We start from the raw sequence: 19,927 nt of genomic DNA, 5'->3' as shown, positions 1-19,927 counted from the left end.
AGACTCGCAGATCATAGAAACCTTTGATGCTACCTGGAGATAAAAAATAACTGATTTAAATTCCCCCCAGTGTCCACAAGTGACTAATGCCTCTTAAGGCTTGCTGTGAAGGGCCATATCTAGGAAAGGCTGCTAGAAAAGGGGAGTGTGCGCAGAAAAAACTGAGGGGGGTGGGTCACATTACAAGTGCATCATTAGTCCTGCAATGCACGTATTAGTGTGACCTCTATTCTTTGTGAGATGAATTTGTGATAGTGCCTGTGTTTGTAAACAACAATCAAACAGCTAAGAGAAACCTAGCTCATGACGTCGCACTGAATGTTTGTTTGCTTATATCTTGTAGGTATCCTTCCACCGCTTTCCGAAAGATGCAATGATATACAAGAAGTGGATTGTTGCGATCAAGAGGGATGAAGGCCCGGAATTTCAAGTCGGCAAGTCAACGAAGGTCTGCTCGAAGCATTTTAGGTCATCGGACTTTATACATAGCGTTGCGAGTGGCCGCAGCCTCCTTCGGGACTCGGCAGTTCCGTCAGTTTTTGTTTTTTCCAAGGAAAAGAAAGAACGGAAGCCCCCAAAGCCACGTGCTTCACCACAAGTAAGAAGCCAAAACCCGGTTCTAGGCCCAGGAGTGCTAGGCGATGAGCTTATGCATAGCCCAGATGAAGTGAAGGCAGCACCGGTAGGTCTAGAGGAACCCACTAGGCTCAACAGCTCACTTGAAGGTGAAAATGCACGTTTGGCCGAAACGATAAAACAGAAAAACAACGAAATCGCACGGCTCCGAGACGAGCTTTGCCAAATCAAGGAGCAGCTTGTTGCTGCAAAAGGAATCATCGGGCAACTGGGCTTCGAAAAGGCGTCCTTGAGTTGCCAACTTGCTGCTGAAAGAGAACGAACGGCTCCCTTCACAGTGGAACGGTTCAAGGACTGCGACGAAGACATGCTATTTTACACTGGGCTGCCAAGCTACAACCATTTCAAAAAACTTCTGGTCTACTTGAACCCCGGTGATGATGGGTGCAACGTTCTACGTTCAGAACGTACAGAAAGCAGTGAACCCAGATCATCGCGAGGGCGGAAGAGAAAACTAAGCACGGAAAATGAGCTGTTTTTGGTGCTAGTCCGACTGCGCCTCGGCCTGTTTGAAGATGATTTGGCTCACAGGTTCTGCATTGCCCAGTCAACTGTGTCCCGAATATGCACATCGTGGATTAACTTCCTGTATGCCAAACTAGGCCTGTTACCTCTGTGGGCTCCTAGAAGAATTGTAGATGCTACAATGCCACCCGAGTTTAAGGAAAAGTATTCATCGACTCGAGTAATCCTGGACGCCACGGAAATACAGTGCGAGGTGCCATCATCCTTGTCCCTACAGTCTACAACGTACTCCCCATACAAGTCGAGCAACACATTCAAGGGACTCATCGGCGTCCTGCCTAATGGCCTTGTCGCCTTTGTGTCAGAGCTTTTCACAGGATCCAGCTCAGACAGAGAGTGTGTGATTAGGAGTGGTTTTTTAGACTTGAAGTTTGACGACGAAGATGCTGTTATGGCAGATAAGGGCTTTCGCATCGAAGATCTCTTGAAAAAGAAGGGAGTGAAATTGAACCTGCCGCCGTTCCTGTAGGGTGGCACATTCTCACCTGAGGAAGTGAAATCTACAAAGGAGATTGCTGCTTTGCGGATACACGTGGAGCGGCGGATACAGCGGATAAAGGCATTCCACATTTTTGATAGACCCATACCGTTAACCTTGGCTCCACTGATTAACCAAATTTGGACTGTGACGGCAATCCTGAGCAACTTCCAGTCTTCTCTCATGCAACAGTCAAGTGGCAAACCGCAACAAGAGCCTTAGATGTGGCAAGCTAAAAAATTACGCCCTTTCCCACGAGGGGATTCCTGCGAAGGATGCGGAGCGTAACGGGGCTCCATCTGAACAGCACTTTGCGACTTATCACAAAGTATATATTTTTGCAATGCACCAATGAAGTGCAAGAGTTTTTTTTTTCAGCGCACGCACTTGCTTTCACGAGACGAGCCCGCTTCCACTTTAAAAGCTCTGAAGCGACAGTGTTGCTGGTGTCCTCCTGGGCCGGCACGAGCCCCGACTGTTGAGATGGCTCCTGGAGCGACAGTGTTGCCGGCGTCTTCCTGGGCGCATGCGCAGGTGGCGTGCGGACGACGGACTATGGACGGACAGAGCCCAAGCCTAAGATGCATTCGCAGTTACGCTCCGCATCTAAAAGAACACACAGCACTTGGCACGTTTTAATGCACCGACGACTGATGATTGACTGGTTGTGAGGTGTAACGTGCCGACGCTACACAGGCGATGAAGCGCGCCGTAGTGGAGGGCTCCGGAGTAATTCTGATCACCTGGGGGTCTTTAACGTGCACTGAAATCTCAAACGCGCAGGCAATTTCACTTTCCGCCTCAGTCCGAAAAGCGGCTGCTCCGGCCAGGAAACGAGCCCACAAATGGAGGATGACTGCAGGATCAAAAGGGAGATGACAGCACGGACCGTCAAACTGGTAATCTGCAGCTGTGTGACTTGAGCACTCAGGGGCGCCACGTGCGCGAACAAAAAGCCTTGAGCAAGAAGGCAATGTTCTGCGCTGTTAAGTTGTTGCTCACTGTGTGATTCGTTCAAAGACGTAACCACCAAACTTGCACTCACCGTGTAAATACTTGTGCAATTTTTTTCCTGGTCACCTCCGGACACCATTCACGCTACCAAAAGGCTCCCGAACCTGGATTCACAGCAGTACTTTGTCAAGCTCTATTATTATTTCTTCGCTCATTTGTAATCCTTCCTTATTGTTCATATACTGTGTTGTGTTTGTTAACCTACCTCAAGTTGACTCTCATTGTAACAAATCTTGCAAAGATTGACTATAAACTGGTTTTGTTTTGTCCATGTGCAGCTCAATGGCAGAAGATGTGGTTGTGTCCAGTCATGACATGCTTTTGGTTACCACAGACTAAATTTTAAGTAATCTAGTCCAAAAAATGCTCACAAAGGGATTGAGTGGTGCTAGCATGTACATTATAACTTATTTGGATGAGATAAGAATTTAATTCGCGGCATTGCAATGTGGCCCAAAATCATAGCTTTTCTCCTCCCTCCCTTTTAGGCATGTTTCGTTGCCTTTTTTGCTTTTTTTGAGGCCGTAGCACTTCTGTGTATCGCTGTGTATCACATGTTAAAACATGTGGCGCTGTCCACCTTGAATGGCTTGAAAGGCGCACTCGCTGCGTGCGGAGTATTTCTCTATTTCAAAAAAAAAGTGCAGGAACACAAAAGTACATGTCCCTTGTGACTCTGTAGCATGTGGTTAAGAAAACTGCTACGTTGTGTTTGCGTCTCTTCCTGCAATATCACTCAAACTGATGCGTTACAAAGCATCACTATGCCTGAAAAATGGTGTTTTTCTGAACTTTCATCGGCGAGATTTTAAATTATTCAAGATTAAATCGAGCGAGTGTGAGCTCACGTACAATATCTGTATTCTCTTAGACGTATCCAAAACTTTTAAGGGCTCACTGAGTTCTGTATGAATACAAGCAACTGGATGCTGCAAGTATGTACTAAGATTCATTAAACACTGCTTAAAAAACCTTGGATGGGAGTCTAATAATAATAGGTATGGCATGCAATCTTTTATCTTTACCCAAAATATGATGCATAAGATTTTTCATTTCCTTATTGTGGTCTCCACAACTTGTGCTGTGGCAATGTGAAGTCTAGTGAAAAAAGTGAATCTGAAAAAATTCTTGCACGAAATCAGCCTGTGTATGTTTGGTTCACAATAAAGCAGCCAATGTTTTTATTTCCACATGTCCGCAAAAGGAAAATTTTTTGTCTCAAGGTATTATGTTGTGTTGCCTTCTCTGCGTTGAGATTTTGGTGCACGTTAAGATGCCCAGGCAACCAAGACAATTTGCAACCATCCATTACAGGGCACAGTATTGCCCAGATGCCCAAATGGCAAGTAAAGCTCGGAGCGTTATTTTTTTAGTATTGAAAAATCCTCTGGCACGAAGGTAGCACCGAGTTACCTCTTGGCTAGGGTGTGCAGGTATTGTGCACGCCTCATAGGTTAGGTGTAGCTTTGGCGCACTAATCAGCCGAAATCGGGAAGCTTCACTGATTACCGCCTGGCAAGATGGGGCAGCATTTGCTCAAAGAAGAAGGCATCAAGCTTTTTGCGCATATCCTCCCACTCGTTCCTGTCGAACCAAATGCGCTCAATGCCAATCCACTTTTTCGAACACACGACAAAATCGCCCCACAAGCAGCCAGTGAGGGCCATCTGCCCAAGCACCTGAGCATAATACTCATGGTCTCTGTCCAGCTGCGGTTCACCATTTTCCCCGAACACCAAGGAAAACTTTCTTTTCTTCGCTTCCTCTGGCTCAGAGTCTTTCAGAGAATGGGGGCACTTGACCTCCAACACACCATATGAAAGTTCTTCCGGGTTGTACACGAGTCCGTCTGGTGTTGCACCCAACCAAGGGCACACAGGGTCTACCACAAGGCCGCAATGCTGCACTGACACATTGTGCCCGTAGCTGTTCATGACAGCTATATACCTATCTTTGGCCATGTTCTCATTCCTTATGCCATATTGCACCGGACGGACGTGCGTGAGGTCCTTCGGCTCAATGAGGTTACGGAGGCCCTTCTCCGTCCATGCCTGCCGCCTGACGACGTGGCCGAAAGTTGACGCTGTCAGTCGATTGGCCCGTGCCTGTCGCCAGCGTTCACTGAGCCGCTGCTGCCTTGAGTTCAGCTCGAGGTCCCGAGCTTCTTCTTGTGACAGCTGGATCTCCTGCACAATGTGGAAGTAAATATAGCATGAGAAAGCGCTAGAAACTTTTAACGGCTCAGAGCTTGCATACACTGTACTTTGACTACTAGCAAGACCCAATCAGCTTTCCTGCAGCCTAGCTGGTATGCCAATGTTTGTTTTCGGTACCGTGCTGCACTAAGATTAATAGCCAGTCATCAAAAGACAGATTTAGGAGCCACTTTTAGGAGAGTCAATGGCATGAATGGCAAAACAGCAGCAGCAATGAAATTGTGCTTTTTAATAAGAACAGGCAAGAGAGGAGCACAGTTCCCGGTTTTTTAAGCAAAGCTTGGATAGCTAGGGTTCCATATATTTTTTGCATTTGGATATAGAAGCTCATGAGGCTGCAAATGTTTTCAAAGCACAATACAATAAAAAAAAGTCCACACGTGTGTCCCCTCATGTTTAAAATGGCATATGCAGTGGATGGTGACCGCGCACATAAAAAAAACGGGGTGTTTGTCGTCCTCGCAAAAGTAGCTAGAGATTTGGGCTTGAGAGTGGCACACACCCCAACCGAGGCATCGGTGTTTGCACCACAGAATGAATGCGCACCTGAGTCGGGCTCCACCACCTGCCGCCGCAGCGTTAGCGCCCGGTCATCCCTATTCTAAAACTCTATTGTTATAATGCAGGTTTGACAAAATCAGAGGACATGCAATTGACAGTGGCCCCAAGTTCGATTAAGTGTAAGTCTTGGTTTACATTACACTGATGCATTGAAATGAATCAAAATACGGATATTGGGTGGTAAAGCTAGCAAATAGCAAATGTTAGCCTGTAGAAGCACATATGAGTGAGACTGTTTAATAACCACACAGCTTAACATCCTTCAAAGCGTAGAACATAAAGCAATGATCTGCACTGATAAAATAAAGCACATCATTAGTGCTGGGTTTGCCTGTAGTTTAAAATTGCTTAACCACTATCATCACTGGGGCCATTGTCTTGGCATTTGTAACATTTGGTGGAAGCAAATAGGGCATTCATAATTTTCTCGCTTTCTCTTTTTACAGAGGACTGCATAAGAATATTTCTAGGCTGCATGTGCTCTACATCTAGGTCCACCTAATCAGTTAAAAGCATGAATGGTACACACTCCACCAGTGCAGAGAGAAGTATCTTTTCTATACTGCACTTACAGTCAACACCCTCCATTCTTCAGCCGTGAATCTGCCGGGCAAGGGTGGCTGTGAGGCTCCGTCACTAAACAGAGTCAAAGCTGGCACTGGTGTCACGGTGGCTGCCCCTTGCGAAATGCTGGGTGACATCCACGTAGTGAAGCCTGCAGGGAGTTTTGCCTGCTGGTACGACAGTGCAGACCCCGCAGGCGCAGGCCCAAGCTTTGTGTCCACTGACGGCCCCCCAGCAGCAAGGAGAATGGCAGCAAAGTCGAAGGTCCCGAGGCTCTGGAGGTCCTCTCCCAGGCTATGGATCGCTTCAAGGTGTTGCTGCTCCTTTTGCTCCTCAGCCCGCGCATCAAAAAGTCGCACGGGCATTGGCATGCCCATGCCACCCTCACGTGGACTCCGCCAGTCCACGTTCTGCACGGCCATAGGCCTGATGCCTTGTCGTCGGGGGCGCCTCCATTGCTGCGGCAACTCGGTGCATGAAAGCTCTGGTGGTGCCTCTTTGAAGCCCTTCTGCTTCAGCAGAACAAGGAGGCGCAGAGCCGCAAGAATGTGGCTGCAGGCACCACCAGCCCCAGCAGGGCACTCACAAGTAGAATCTGCCACTGCTCCACTGTCGCTTTTCAAAGCCAAGCTGACTTTGTACGGCCGCCCACTCTTCTTCTGGCTTCGGTAGCACGTGGCACGTGCATAGACAAACCCGAGACTGTAAGAGCAACAACAACAACAAAAAAAAAGAACTTTGTAAGCTGCACACAGTCAAGTTTGTCATTTTTTTACCGAGTGCCATATCACAAGTACGAATAAAGCTGTCGTGGCACTTGCCATGACAGCTTTATGCAAAGAAACAAGGTTATGCAACCTACTCTCCACAAAGTAATGACTATGTCATTCGGGAAAACCCCTGCGCAGCTTACGTTACAGTGCAATAATACAAAACCTGCATGAAGTGCTTCGATGTGAACAACCTCTAGTGGAACATAAAAAAACACTGCTTTTTATTGACGAGTTGGAAAACCACATGCCAATGCTGCTGAAAAATCTCCAAACCAACATGCACTGAATGAATCAGGTTTTTAAGGAGTCCCACTGTTAACTTACGTTGACACTTGCGGTGGATAAGTTCCGTTCTTTCTAGCTGTCCTTGTAGACCCGTTTAGTCTAAATGTTTAGTGAACAAACTAGCGTACGTCGTGTTTTATACAAAGCAGCATGCACACTCGTAAAGGCAGCACATTAATATTAGACCAGTAATGCATACGTGCGGACGCGAAATTTGTTTGCGCAAAAAACTGTTTTCATAGTACGAGCGATGTCCTTCAAGGCATGCACACTGCACCACCGGAACAGCTGCGAAGTTCCTGCGCGACCACGCCTGCTGATCGGACGTGCTAAAAATAAACGCCAAACCATAGCCTCCTCTTGCCAAGCCACAATGACAAGTTATCCAAGCACGTGAGCACGCGTAGTGAAAGAAACACGCAGTGACATGACCGACCTCGCCGAGAACGCCCGCACGACGTTAACATCGGCGGCACTATTTGTACGTTGCTCCAAAAGGAAAAGCACTGCATGCTTTCAGAAGGTTACACAAAACGTCGCTTACGTACCTTGTGTCACAGGCGTTGGTCACAACCGACGACGGCAAGGTGTACGCTTCCACGGCGAAGGCATAAGATTTTGTTTGCTGCTTAGATGACGTCGGCGCCTGGTTTATTAGGTCCGCTACAGCGTCGTTCGATATATGCGGCAAGTTTTCTAAACAGTTTGTCCACATCACATGTTCGGGCACTGGGAAACGTCTTGCTGCGGCCATCGCAGTAGCTCAGCGCAGTGAAGCGGGTGTTCAGAAGTCGTACGGCCGTACTAGCGAACGCGTTTCCGTCGACCGCTCGCCCACATTAAAATGGCGGCGGGGTCGAAGTGCACAGTGTTGCCAGAGCACAAAGCAATTTCGCATATGGTCTATTGATATTGCAACTATTTTATGCACGCTTATGAACTGGTTTTACTGCTTGAAACGTCATGCACAGCTGTCATTTGGTCATGTATTTGTAGTAGCTTTCAAGTTTCTCACACATCACTGTGGTATATATTATAGTGATGTGTGAGAAGCATATGCACATATGTACTTTAAAGTACTTATGTACTTTAATAGCCAAACTACCATGGACGTCGGCTTGAATGAGTTGTCTTGGTGGGGGGGGGGTTGCATTGCTGTGAGGGAGTGCTGGTATGGCTTGGGCAAATGATGCTTTAAATGTGCATGCCCCTGCTGAGTCCCAAGAACACTGGTGACTCACAAAAGGTTGGCAAAACAGTAATGGAATTTCTTTATTGAGGTCCCAATGCTTTACATGTGGGAGTGAGCCAAACAATTATTGTAAATAAAACTAAGATTTCTAAGGCTTCGCTAAAGCTATCCAAGTTTGAATGATGGTGGTGCTCTTGGAAAGACCGTTCCAGTCCTGGGTGGTCTAGCAAAGGAACGACATTGGGTCACGGTGCAAACAAGAGGTAGGTCGACGTCCTTGTGGTAATGTGTGTGGGCTGAAGTATGTTGAGCAGTTTGGAAGTTATATTGAAATGTATGCATTGGTACTACAAGTACATTCTAGTGATTGTGCATTGCAGGTATACATTATGTACGCCTGGGTTTGTCCTTATCTAAGCAACACTAGCTGGTACAGTACGAGAAACAGTAGGGTACTTGGAACAAATTAATATAACTTCACGGTTTAGGTCAAGCTCCATAGACTTCATTTGGGCTGCGTTCAAACTGCAGGTTAATTTTGGGCCAATTCATGTTTTGTAAGTTCAAAAATTTGACTCATGGAGGGGCAAAATGCAAGTTATAATGAAAATAGCCAGAATCTTTGTAAGTATTGTTAACTATCTTACTTCAGAAGACTATCTTACTTTAGATTCTGGTAATTCTTAAAAAACAAGACACTTAAGATAATTGAGAGACTACATCGTAGCATGACCTCACCAGGGCTTTTGCGATTCTTTAGCCTTCTATCAGCGAAGCTGTTTAGGAAATCGTGAGCCGGTGGAAAAAACTATCATTGTAACAGGTATGTGGCTCTATGCAGCCTACCAGAAAACTATCATCATCATAAATGGGTATGTGTGACAGAAATTGAGAAAATCTTACTACTCGCCCCTGGTCCACTAATAATAATGAAGGCAACAGTTAGCCCAACAAATCGCTTCAAAGCAACAGCGAACCGAAGACCCCTGAGCCCCTATGAGAAAATACTAGGAAAAGAGAAAAGCAACAGCAGCGGCGAGAAGACCCCGAAGCAATGGAAGGCCTGTGCTAAAGACGTGCCTATAATCTATAAGAGGTGTGGATGCTCAGTTTGAGGGAGAGCTTTTGTCTCTGGAATTTGAATAACCGTGTCGTGCCTGTGACTGTCTATGGGCTTCTTTGATCTAAGAATCAACGTAAAAACAACCTAGCATCACCAAGCTAAAGCCTAGAAGCAACCATATAAGTCTTCACAATCGTCCAGTTTTGCTGTTTCAAGCCTTGAGCGGCCTAGTACAAGTTTTGCCAATTCTTGTACGTCACTGCATTAGAAGCGATATAAATATTGTGTATAGTTTCCGCATCCACCAGAATCTGCGATAATTTAAGGGGCTTTTATAATTAACATGTCAAAACATTTCTCATCTCAGTAGGAATTATTGTTCCTAACAAGTATGGTAGCGTGAGCATGTAAAGAATGCTCCTCATTCTGGCTAGTTTTCATTCACAGTCTCAACATCAGCAGCCAAAGCTACAGGCAAAATGCCAGAGGCCCATGTACAGTCGTCAGTAAGCTTAGCTCGAATGCTCCACATGTCCTGAAGCAGTTTGGTTGACGCCAGCGCCACGCAGCTTTGAGTTTTGTTGCCGAGGTGTTACGCATGCATGCCAACATACAATCCTGGCTTACCAAGCTAATATCTCGGCAACAGTGCCCAGTGTTTCGCGGCTCGCCTCAGTCAAGCCAGTCCAAGACACGCTGCGGAGCGTTCGAGTTAAGCTTTCCGACAATTGTACGGTGCAATGTCGTTTAAGAATACCAGATAGTTGAAATTCCTAAAGCTCTCTGCTACAGTGCGCTCATATTCATATTATGGTTTTGGCATGTAAACGCCCCGAAAAAATTATTATTAAAACTATAAAAAGCCAGACATAAGGACATGACAATGAAAGTAGTCTGGCTGTTGACATTTCAGTGCATAAAAGAAAACAGAGCAGTAGGAACATTTAACATGAGCAGTCATGTTGTACATACTCTGTGTGCAGTCTGCTCTTGTGCAACAATATTTCAACAAGAGCCAATACTAGATTTCACACCGTTTCTGTCATGTGCACCTTGAAATTGTGTTAAAATAATGGAGATACAGCAACTCGGTCAGGATTGTAGGCACTGCGTTAATAGGATGAGGTTAGTTTCTACATTTCATCTGAAGCACAGCCCGAACGAAATTGGCCGAAAATGAGACGTCCCACGAAAAGCATTACGCTAACGTAACTCCTTAGCCAGAACAGCAACAGGGAAGCTACATATATGAGACGTAACGCAAGAGTGCCAGTAACACACCTCGTAGGATGTACAACTGCATGCAGTCGGCCACTCGGTCAAAATAGCTGAACACTAGTCAGGAAATGTCCTGCCGAAAGTCAATCCGTGCACAGACATGACATTGCAACCAACAAAATATGGTCAACGGGCACATTCTCATCTTCGCCGCTTCGGTGAATCATGAATGCAAGGCGTGAAGACAGCGCGCAAAGGCAGTGTGCAGCTGGGCTAGCTACCCTTGCTGGGCCGCACCACGAACTGAACCTAATTGGTAACACGCTGAACACAGTAAGCACATTCCAGGCAACATGCCCGATCAACGCACCAACCACCTTCCACGATCAAATCAAAAGCACAGTAGGCGAGCGCTGAGAGTCTCAAGATCTATGAAGGCCAAACTGTGTGTGCGCCGAATGTCAGAATGTCGCAACACGAACAAATCACGAACGAAACCTACAGTTTTGCAGATGATGCACACACACTCTATACGTTTTGAGACGATGCCCCACATCAAAATTTGTTACCATTACGATCTTTTACGACGCTAATTTCGCCAATGGGTCATTGCAGCTCTAGCGCAGCTTGCTTTACGGCTCTACTTAGTGTAACAAGGCGTTGACTGTAACCACTTAACCTAGTTATTTACAATTTAAGCCACTTCACGGGTGCATCCCCGTTTTTACCTCTGTTTTTGATCAACTGAGAAGGTAGCGCTAATGAAATTTTACTGATGTTTAAAAACAATATTTCATTTAGTTAACAAAAACTTACTATATTGAATTACAATCTGTTTTGTTTTGAAAATATGTTTTTTTGTTGCAGTACTAGCAGTTTTAATCAGATGCAGTGCTTAATTTTTCTATGTTCTGGCTCAAGTTGGCAACCATGAAAGCGTCTTTCTGTTTTCTTGGCGAGCGTAGACAATCGTGACGATGAGACCGGCGCGCTTTTCGTTCACGCTTGTGAAGATAGTACATGAAGGTAAGCATAAATGACCTAATTGCACTTTAAAGCTGCTACTCTCGATGAAGTGAAACTACTGCATGCATATATACTAATGTCACGCGGAACCGCGCCGTGGCTGACACAAAAGTACAGGAGGGATCAACAGTTGCCAGGCCACACTGCCATAGAAATTCATGGGATAATGGCCTAAGAACTTTTCACCAACCCTGTACGTCGAAACTAAGATTATATAAAGACCAATCCGCGGATCGAGTTTGCCGCAGCGCAATCTGAAAGTTGGATCGCGTTGCGATAGGGGCTGAGCACCTGATCCGGCTTAAGCCTCATCCAGATCGGCCCTTTGTGCGATCTTAACTGCTCGTGGGACACCGGTACAGTCAGTTTTAATCGCGATCAGGTCCAACCACTATTTGTCCAATGTCTGCGCCAAAATCGATACGGATCAGGCTCTAACGCAATGCATTGGCCAATTGTTTGCGATCAAAAGCGGGCAAGGTTCCTTTTGGCGTTGCATAAGTGGTTGCCAGACTGGGAGCGTGGTTGTTGCCAGACTGTCGCTAAATTTGGCGGAATTTTTTTTCTGTAGTTGTGGCTTTTTCGTAAGTTTGGTGCTATCCGCGGTGCATTTTGCGAGTGCATGAGCGACGCTGGCCCTTTTAATTAACGAAATGAACCGCGCATTAGAGAATTCATTTTATTTACGGAATGAACCGCGCCTAGCAGAAGTCGAGCGTGGGGCTGCCGCGCAATTAAGAGGCCAATTTAATTAACGGAATGAACCACGCATTACAGAATTCGTTTTATTTACGGAATGAACCACGCCTAGCAGAAGTCGAGCGCGGCGCTGCTGCGCAATTAGGAGGCCGTTTTAATTAACGGAATGAACCGCGCCTAGCAAAAGTCGAGCGCGGCGCTGCTGCGCAATTAGGAGGCCGTTTTAATTAACGGAATGAACCATGCCTAGCAGAAGTCGAGCGCGGTGCTGCTACGCAATTAAGAGGCCGTTTTAATTAACAGAATGAACCGTCCATTACAGAAACCGAGGCGCGTTCTCTTGCTGTGTGCGCAGCTGTGCGATTAAGATATCGCGTCTCAGTATTAGGGGTGACGGGGAAAACTGAATAGAGTCGCGCTGCCCCTCTCCCCCTTACTTTTCTTTTTTCCTCTCAGCTGATCGTGTCGCGTCGACCGCGCGCTACGACGGGGGACGCTACGCTTCCCCTAGCTGTGTCAGCACAAGACATATCGTTCGGACTCGTATATACATGTGATGAATAAGCGTTCCAAGGCTGGTTAATTGGGGTATGTCAGATATGCTACAGCTATGTGCGCCTGGACTCGCGAAATGCACCGCGGATAGCACCAAACTCTTACGGAGAAGCCACAACTACAGGAGAAAAATTTTCAGCCAAATTTAGCGGCATTCTGGCAACAACCACCCCAAAGTCTGGCAACAAACTTATGCAATGCCAAAAGGAACCTTGCCCAAAAGCGCCCTTGTGTCACCGGTTTTGCGATCGAGAAATGATCGGGCTTGATTGTGACCAGAAGTACTCTTGTGACATTTGCATAACCTTTAAGTTGTGAAGAGCAGGAATGATTGCACACGGGGTGTTGTTGGAGCCAACATTTTGAAAGGTTTTGCCAGGCTGAAACAAATCCGCTTCTTGAAACGTTCGCTCCAACGACACCCCGTGTTCGCGAATTTTTCATGTCTTCAAGCTTCTATTTCCCCCTGAACTTCTCCCTCTACCCTCCGTGGCTGTATATCAGCTGTCATGCTGCTAAAGTTGAGGCCACGGCCGACGCATCGCGAAAAGGTTAAGAACAAGCAAACCTATACATTTCAATCCACATAAAAGATTCCCAGCTGGCCAAAATTAATCCTGAATACCCCCTTCTCTGTGGCATGCCATATTATCACCATTTTAGCTCGTGTTACTGCAGTAGTTATTAGCTTTCTTTGTGTGTCAACTTAAATTGAAAACACTCGCTATATGATATGCAGATATGAAACGGTACCGGAGACATTTACAAGATGTCGGCGACCGGCAAAGAAAAAGAAGAGTTGCTGAAGTTGTGCACAAACACTTTGCAGACTTTGCAACTTCATCTTTTTCTGAACAGGATAAGAATTTCGAAAATGATGAAGTAGACAAGAGAAGCAGTGATGTCACGGAGGCTTCGAATCAAGAGCATGTCGACCCTACAAATGCTTTTGCGAGCACGTCAGCTGTTGAACAGCCAAGATTGGCCAGCAATGTGGCAGAAGTTGAGTTTGAAACAACTTATGAAGAACAGCCAAGCTTGGCCAGTGAGCTGGCAGCTTGGGCCTGTGAAACTAAAGCTTGTGCATCTCATCTAACGCTGCTGCTGAAAATATTGAAGAAGCACCACCCGCAGTTACCCAGTGACTCACTAACCCCAATGGGGACACCGAGGTCTTGCGCGTTAAGAAAAATGGGGACATCTGGTTTATACCACTACTTTGGTATTAAATCAACACTTGAACAAATGTACAAGCAGGCAGCATCACAAGTGATACCATCTCACTTCTGATAAGTATTGATGAGCTTCCCATTGCAACGAGTTCAAGCAAACAGTTCTGGCCAATATTGGCATCTGTTGAAGACTCCAGTGATGTCAAGCCATTTGTCATTGCCTTGTTTGTTGGAAACACAAAACCTGAGAGCCTCCAGGACTACTTGAGTGATTTTATTGCAGAAGTGAGCATGCTGGAATCGGAAGGCTTCACTCAAGGTGACAAAAAGTTTACAGTTCAAGTACGTGCATTTGTCTGTGATGCACCTGCAAGGGCATTCTTGAAGTGCATCAAGGGCCATGGGGGCTATTACAGTTGCGAGAGATGCACTCAAAAAGGAGTCTATTCTGAAAGCTCTCAGAAAGTAATCCTTCCAGAGCTCAATGATCCACTGCGAACTGACGAAGTGTTTCTGAACCAAGAGCAGGAAGAGCACCATCGTGGACACTCACCATTGACAGAGTTAAAAATTGGCATGGTTAGCGATTTTCCACTGGATTACATGCACCTTGTGTGCCTAGGGGTTGTGAGAAAACTGCTTCACTACTGGGTCCGTGGAGTACCCATAGGTCAAAGGTTCCAGTACGTGTGCAGATGAAATATCAGAGATGCTAATAAATTTGCATAAGCACACACCTCGAGAAATGGCCCGTAAGCCCCGAAGTCTTTGCGAACTGGAAAGATGGAAGGCCACAGAGTTTCAAAACTTTTTATTCTACTTTGGACCTGTGGTGCTGTCAGGGCGAATTGAAAAATGTTATTACCAGCATTTCATGAAGCTGAGTGTGGCATTGTCTATCCTCGCAAGCCCTGAGCTTTGCCACTTGCACTTAAACTTTGCCAAAAATCTTCTCCGAGGGTTTGTCGCTGATGCTGGACGTCTTTATGGGGAGGGTGTTTATATGTACAATGTACATTCACTTGTACACCTTCCTTATGATGTGCAGAAGTTTGGCCATCTTGACTCATTTTCAGCATTCCCGTTTGAGAACTTTTTGGGTCAAGTGAAGCGTGACTTGAAATCTCCAAATCGACCGCTTCAGCAAGTCGTGAAGTGCTTGTGTGAGCGCAGTCAGAGTGACGTGTTCAAAACAGCACTCCCAGAAAAGCAAGTAATTTTGCAGAAGCCACACGATTCTGGACCTACTCCTCCAGGTTTTCAGGGACAACAGTTTCACTGCATAGCTTTTTCAGATGTAGTTATTGAAACCAACACTGCTGACTCATGTCTTCTTATGAAAAACGGGAAAACTGTGATTGTAACAAATGTTTTATCAGATAGTGTTGATGTAAAGATATCTGCTAGATTTTTCAAGCAACTGACCAACTTTCATGCCGGTATTGTGGAGACAACTGAGCTCCATGCTTACCAGGCTTCGGACCTTTCAGCAATCAATGCAGTATGGTCAATCAAGGAGATCAAGTTAAAGTGCTGCTGCTTACCTGGTAAACGAGGTTTTGTTGTACTGTCACTTTTACACAGTGGCTGATGTCACCACAGCCTCGTTTGAAAAGTTTCATGCTGTTTATAATATTTCATGGATGAAGATTTTAATGGAAAACATGGCTGTCATTTCAACAATTTTACACTGTTGGCAATGTAGCTGTGCATCACTACCCATGCTCTGTGCGATGTCAGTACGTGCGAAAGAAATTCTGAACTACTTTTCCGAGCAATCATCTATTGACCTTAGCATCAAAGTTCATTGTCATTCACGATTGCCGCAGCAATTTTTCAAATCCGTCAAGATTGAGTGGAGTTACAGGAGTTTATTGCGTGCTGTTAAGTTATTTCTCTCTTGTTTTGTCCTGACGAGTCCACTGGAAGCTACACAGGAAGGGTGACTTGTGAGAAAGAAGCTAGGTCATATGCATGACATTGAGTGCATGTCACGAAGTACAATTGCTTGTTAGAAATGCACATGCCCCTTTTCGTAGTTAGTGGAAGAAGACGTCGACGTGATTTAGTGACGCTCGTGCCGTTTCGCCTGTGTAGCGTTAGTAACCTGTGTGCCTTGTGTTTTCTTGAAAGTTAAGTAAATCCTTCCCTTTCTACAACGTCTCGGGTGCTTCAAGGATGCCGGCGAAGCTAACATGGTTGATTGATTGAATTGTGGGATTTAACATCCCAAAACCACTATATGATTATGAGAGACGTTGTAGTGGAGGGCTCCGGGAATTTCGACCACCTGGGGTTCTTTAACGTGCACCCAAATCTGAGCACACGGGCCTACAACATTTCTGCCTCCATAAAAAAAATGCAGCCGCCGCAGCTGGGATTCGATCCCGCGACCGAAGCTAACATGCTTTTTCAAGATGTGGTTTCAGAGCACATCAGTGTTGCGACTTGTAGGGATCACCAGTAACCATCCTTGCCCTCACCCACAGATGGGAAGAGAAGTTGGCTAAAGTATGCGATGAGTTTTCACGTGCGTGGATAGTCCGTTAGGCCCTAAAATAGTGGCTACCAGTGTGGAAGTTATTCTTCTGATTTGTGCCACTGTCATGAAACAGGTGTGAAAAACGATTAAGTGGTTGCCGTGCGGGGGCCATGAACAACAACGAAGTGTGCGACTTCGTGCAGCGGTGTGCATCCGGTGGTTCGAGGCAGCGCAGTGGTAGAGGACAGACAGTTTTCGGCGGGACGTCAGGTCCGGCGAACTAGGCGACGACCTCTAGGCAATCTACCGTTCTTGTACTCCGGCTGGGTGACTGGCCTGGCAGTAGAAGATACACCCTGACAGCAGGCATCAAAAAGCATTAGCTTTCCAGCTTGCCCCGCCACCTACAAGCATCTCTTATTTGGACCACACGACAAGGAACAGCCATTAACTATATAATTGGCTTTAGCAGACTGGGGCAAGAAGCACATCTGATCCAAACGCCACTTATGATTTATGCCAGCTATCGACCAATAGCAGCAGTCTGTTGTGTAAGGAAAGATCTGTTTTATGCCAGCCCTCCAAAGAGCTGAGTGCAGTCCTCTGTGAAGAGAGAGTGCTTAAGAAAGTGGAAACATTGCATTCTACTTATTAACTCTGCGTGCCAAGCATGACTACAAGATTTGGCAGAGCTGTCCACAGCATAAAGTGTCTGCTTTTGTCTGCATGTTTTCTTTTACTTGCACAAGAGGTAATTCATGATACCTTTGAGGACTTCTAAGGGGACGAAATTAAGCCTTTCACTGTGGCATATACCAGGTCACTATGGGATGTTGAACCCAATAAACCAACCAATCAACTTGTGCACCACTGTTTGCTGGAACAAGAGTGCTCTCCTGATAGGAAAATAAGGTGGGGCCCAAGGTCAGAGGGGTCTTTTTATTTAATGAACGGAGTTCAGCATGCCTTGTAAAACTTTTGTCGCGTCTCTTGCTATGGAACCAGATTACATGGAAGAACATCATTGCATAAAGCTTGGTTTTCAAGAGCCCATTTGATTTTTTGTATACCTCTTTCCATGTTTTTTTTTTCCTGCAGGAGATGATCGTACCTTGCATATATGACTGTTTTTCAGTAAATTGTCCCTTCGAGCTAGTTGGTTTTTTTAATGCATTTCATGTCAAGATAAACCATAAGCTCACCTGAAAAATCAACCTTTAAGTTTAATATATTTATTGCTGTAGAAAGCTCATCATCCACAGTTGGCACCCCTGCACTGGTTTTATTGATATGGAGTGAATTTGTATCTGATATAAGACTTCCAAATGCTGAGTTAGCTTGAGCAGATGGGAATAACAACTTTTAAAGATGATGGACTTTCTTGGCGACCTTCGACGAAAAAACGTTGGTCTGTCTGTCTCTACATTTGTCTGTTGGTCCGCTCTTAACGGTACCCTAAAAGGCACCAGACGATATCCGAGACGGCCAACCCTATCCGCAGCGCCCACCAATACTGCTCAAGATTCAGCGTTCATACTTGTGCAGTTGTCCATTAAAAAAGCAATTATTGTGCATATCTGAGGCAACATAACAACACGTCAATATTCTGTATGTGTGTCTTTTACTAGAAAAGGCATACATAAGTAATTCTAAAGACCGTAGCGTTCTTCACGCTGCACTGACCATGAAACGCTTGCACGAAAAGGCAAGTGCCAACGCTTTGCTAAGACGACACGGTGGTGGCACCTGCCCGTCGCCTTGCGTTCCTACACCTTATCGCCTGCGAGACTAGCGCGCACACCATGCACTTCGTTTTCCGAGATGCCCCGCCACGGTGGTCTAGTGACTAAGGTACTCGGCTGCTGACCCGCAGGTCGCGGGATCAAATCCCGGCTGTGGCGGCTGCATTTCCGATGGAGGCGGAAATGTTGTAGGCCCGTGTGCTCAGATTTGGGTGCACGTTGAAGAACCCCAGGTGGTCAAAATTTCCGGAGCCCTCCACTACGGCGTCTCTCATAATCATATGGTGGTTTTGGGACGTCAAGCCCTACACATCTATCTACGTGCAATAATTGTGCAGTGGGGGTGAATGGTTTTCATTGTCCTATAAAAAGCATCTGTAATGTTTATGCTGCTACAAAAGCTATTTTGTTTGTTTATTATCTGCAGTAATTCCTGAATATTTCTTGTTTTTGCAGAACAAAGTGCCGCGGCCTGCTTATTGATGACAGTCAAGCCTCGGATGAGCATCGAGGAATAAAGTATATAAGGGCATCATGCAATAAAGTATATTTGCAATCAAGACATGCAGTTGAGAAGAGTTAATGCTGTCAAACAGCTGCAAAATGTAGAAAGTCGTTGAAACTGCTGATTAGAGTGCTTCGAATCAGTCTGGTTCGGTCCATGCATATATATACAAGCCGCTAACACACATGCGTTCCATCAATAATTTAATGTACTTTAGAATACCCTACTGCATGTTGAACATGTGCTCCAGCTATGATTCGGAAGTTTGTCTTTTCAGTTAAAAAGACTTCTGACATTGGGCCTGTTTTCAGCGTTGCATGAGCATAATTTACAATAATTCTTAATGTTTTATGTTACGGGAATGTAACTTGTAACGTCACTCTTACGTTTTGCTTAACGTTATGCAAACGTTAGCAGAACATTTAGTTTCGATGACATTAACAATATTGTTTTAACGTTGAAACCGAACGTAAAAGTAACATTATTATAACGTATTTGAGCTACTTGGGGAGGGCAATTGAAAAAAGAAAGTGTGCTTCAACTTCTCTGTATTAGAGTTCGGCGGTCCTTGACGAGGCGGAAACGACTACTGGATTAACCTTATATACACAGAATTTACAGAATACATCTTACTGGCACAGCGAAAGGAGAAAGTGCGCAGCTAAGAAATATTCGTTACAAAGACTGTGTGGGCATGACTGGTGCTAACAGACGTGTGTGTGTCTTCATTTCAGCGGTTGCAATGAAAAAAAAACAATGACAAGAACAAGGTGTAGATTGCAACCAGCGAATTTAGAAAACGCTTGATCTGTGCCACCACCGCTCGTGAACAAAGAAAACATGAGATACGCCGGCTGAGTGAAAAAGAAAGAAGACTGCATCCACAGCGATTCTCACTGATCTAGTTGAAGATTTACCTGAAGTGCAGAAAGTGTCCATTCAGAGTACATCCATCATGCAACCAGCAAAATGACCGAATGGGTATAGGTACACAACAGATTGTCTTAAGCTTTGTTTGCCTCTCACAAGCCCGAATTGTTACAGGAATTCAGCTATGCGCTTGTTTGAAATTGAAATTCAGTGCTCGTGACTAGTGTGCGACAGTGAAAAGTGTTTTTGTATCGATACACCGATGTTTTCTCATTTTCACAAATTGTGCATTTTTTAAATGATCCTAAGTATTATCCACTCAGACATCCATAAATCTGAATACTTCAAAAG

At 45.5% G+C, this 19,927-nt stretch overlaps 1 protein-coding gene, 1 non-coding gene and 1 pseudogene across 2 annotated transcripts; 2 read left to right on the top strand and 1 right to left on the bottom strand.

The window, feature by feature from the left end:
* Nucleotides 1-226: 226 nt before the first annotated feature.
* On the top strand, nucleotides 227-1,993 carry LOC119185800 (uncharacterized). Its single transcript, XR_012887740.1, has one exon. It is a non-coding gene; the product is annotated as an uncharacterized LOC119185800 (transcript).
* Nucleotides 1,994-4,022: 2,029 nt separating this feature from the next.
* On the bottom strand, nucleotides 4,023-7,935 carry LOC142776712 (uncharacterized). The gene is made up of 3 exons (XM_075880892.1): nucleotides 7,601-7,935; nucleotides 6,003-6,696; nucleotides 4,023-4,839 (listed from the first exon to the last, which is right to left on the bottom strand). Exons 1-3 carry the CDS (start codon nucleotides 7,804-7,806, stop codon nucleotides 4,159-4,161), a joined length of 1,581 nt encoding a protein of 526 aa, XP_075737007.1. The 5' UTR covers nucleotides 7,807-7,935; the 3' UTR covers nucleotides 4,023-4,158.
* A 5,369-nt stretch (nucleotides 7,936-13,304) lies between these two features.
* LOC142775024 (uncharacterized) lies at nucleotides 13,305-15,568 on the top strand (annotated as a pseudogene).
* The last annotated feature ends 4,359 nt before the right edge of the window (nucleotides 15,569-19,927 follow it).

This window comes from Rhipicephalus microplus, chromosome X (assembly GCF_043290135.1).
Source record: "Rhipicephalus microplus isolate Deutch F79 chromosome X, USDA_Rmic, whole genome shotgun sequence".
Lineage (NCBI taxonomy): Eukaryota > Metazoa > Arthropoda > Arachnida > Ixodida > Ixodidae > Rhipicephalus > Rhipicephalus microplus.
Note: the sequence above shows the minus strand (reverse complement) of the source record. Positions and strands in the feature narration are given on the sequence as shown.

Excerpts from the sequence above, each read along its gene's own strand:
- LOC142776712 (XM_075880892.1), bottom strand. The coding sequence starts at position 7,806 with ATGGCCGCAGCAAGACGTTTCCCAGTGCCCGAACATGTGATGTGGACA. Across the intron at positions 6,697-7,600 it reads ACCAACGCCTGTGACACAAG|TCTCGGGTTTGTCTATGCAC; the intron begins GTACGTAAGCGA and ends TTGCTCTTACAG. Across the intron at positions 4,840-6,002 it reads AAGAATGGAGGGTGTTGACT|GAGATCCAGCTGTCACAAGA; the intron begins GTAAGTGCAGTA and ends CACATTGTGCAG.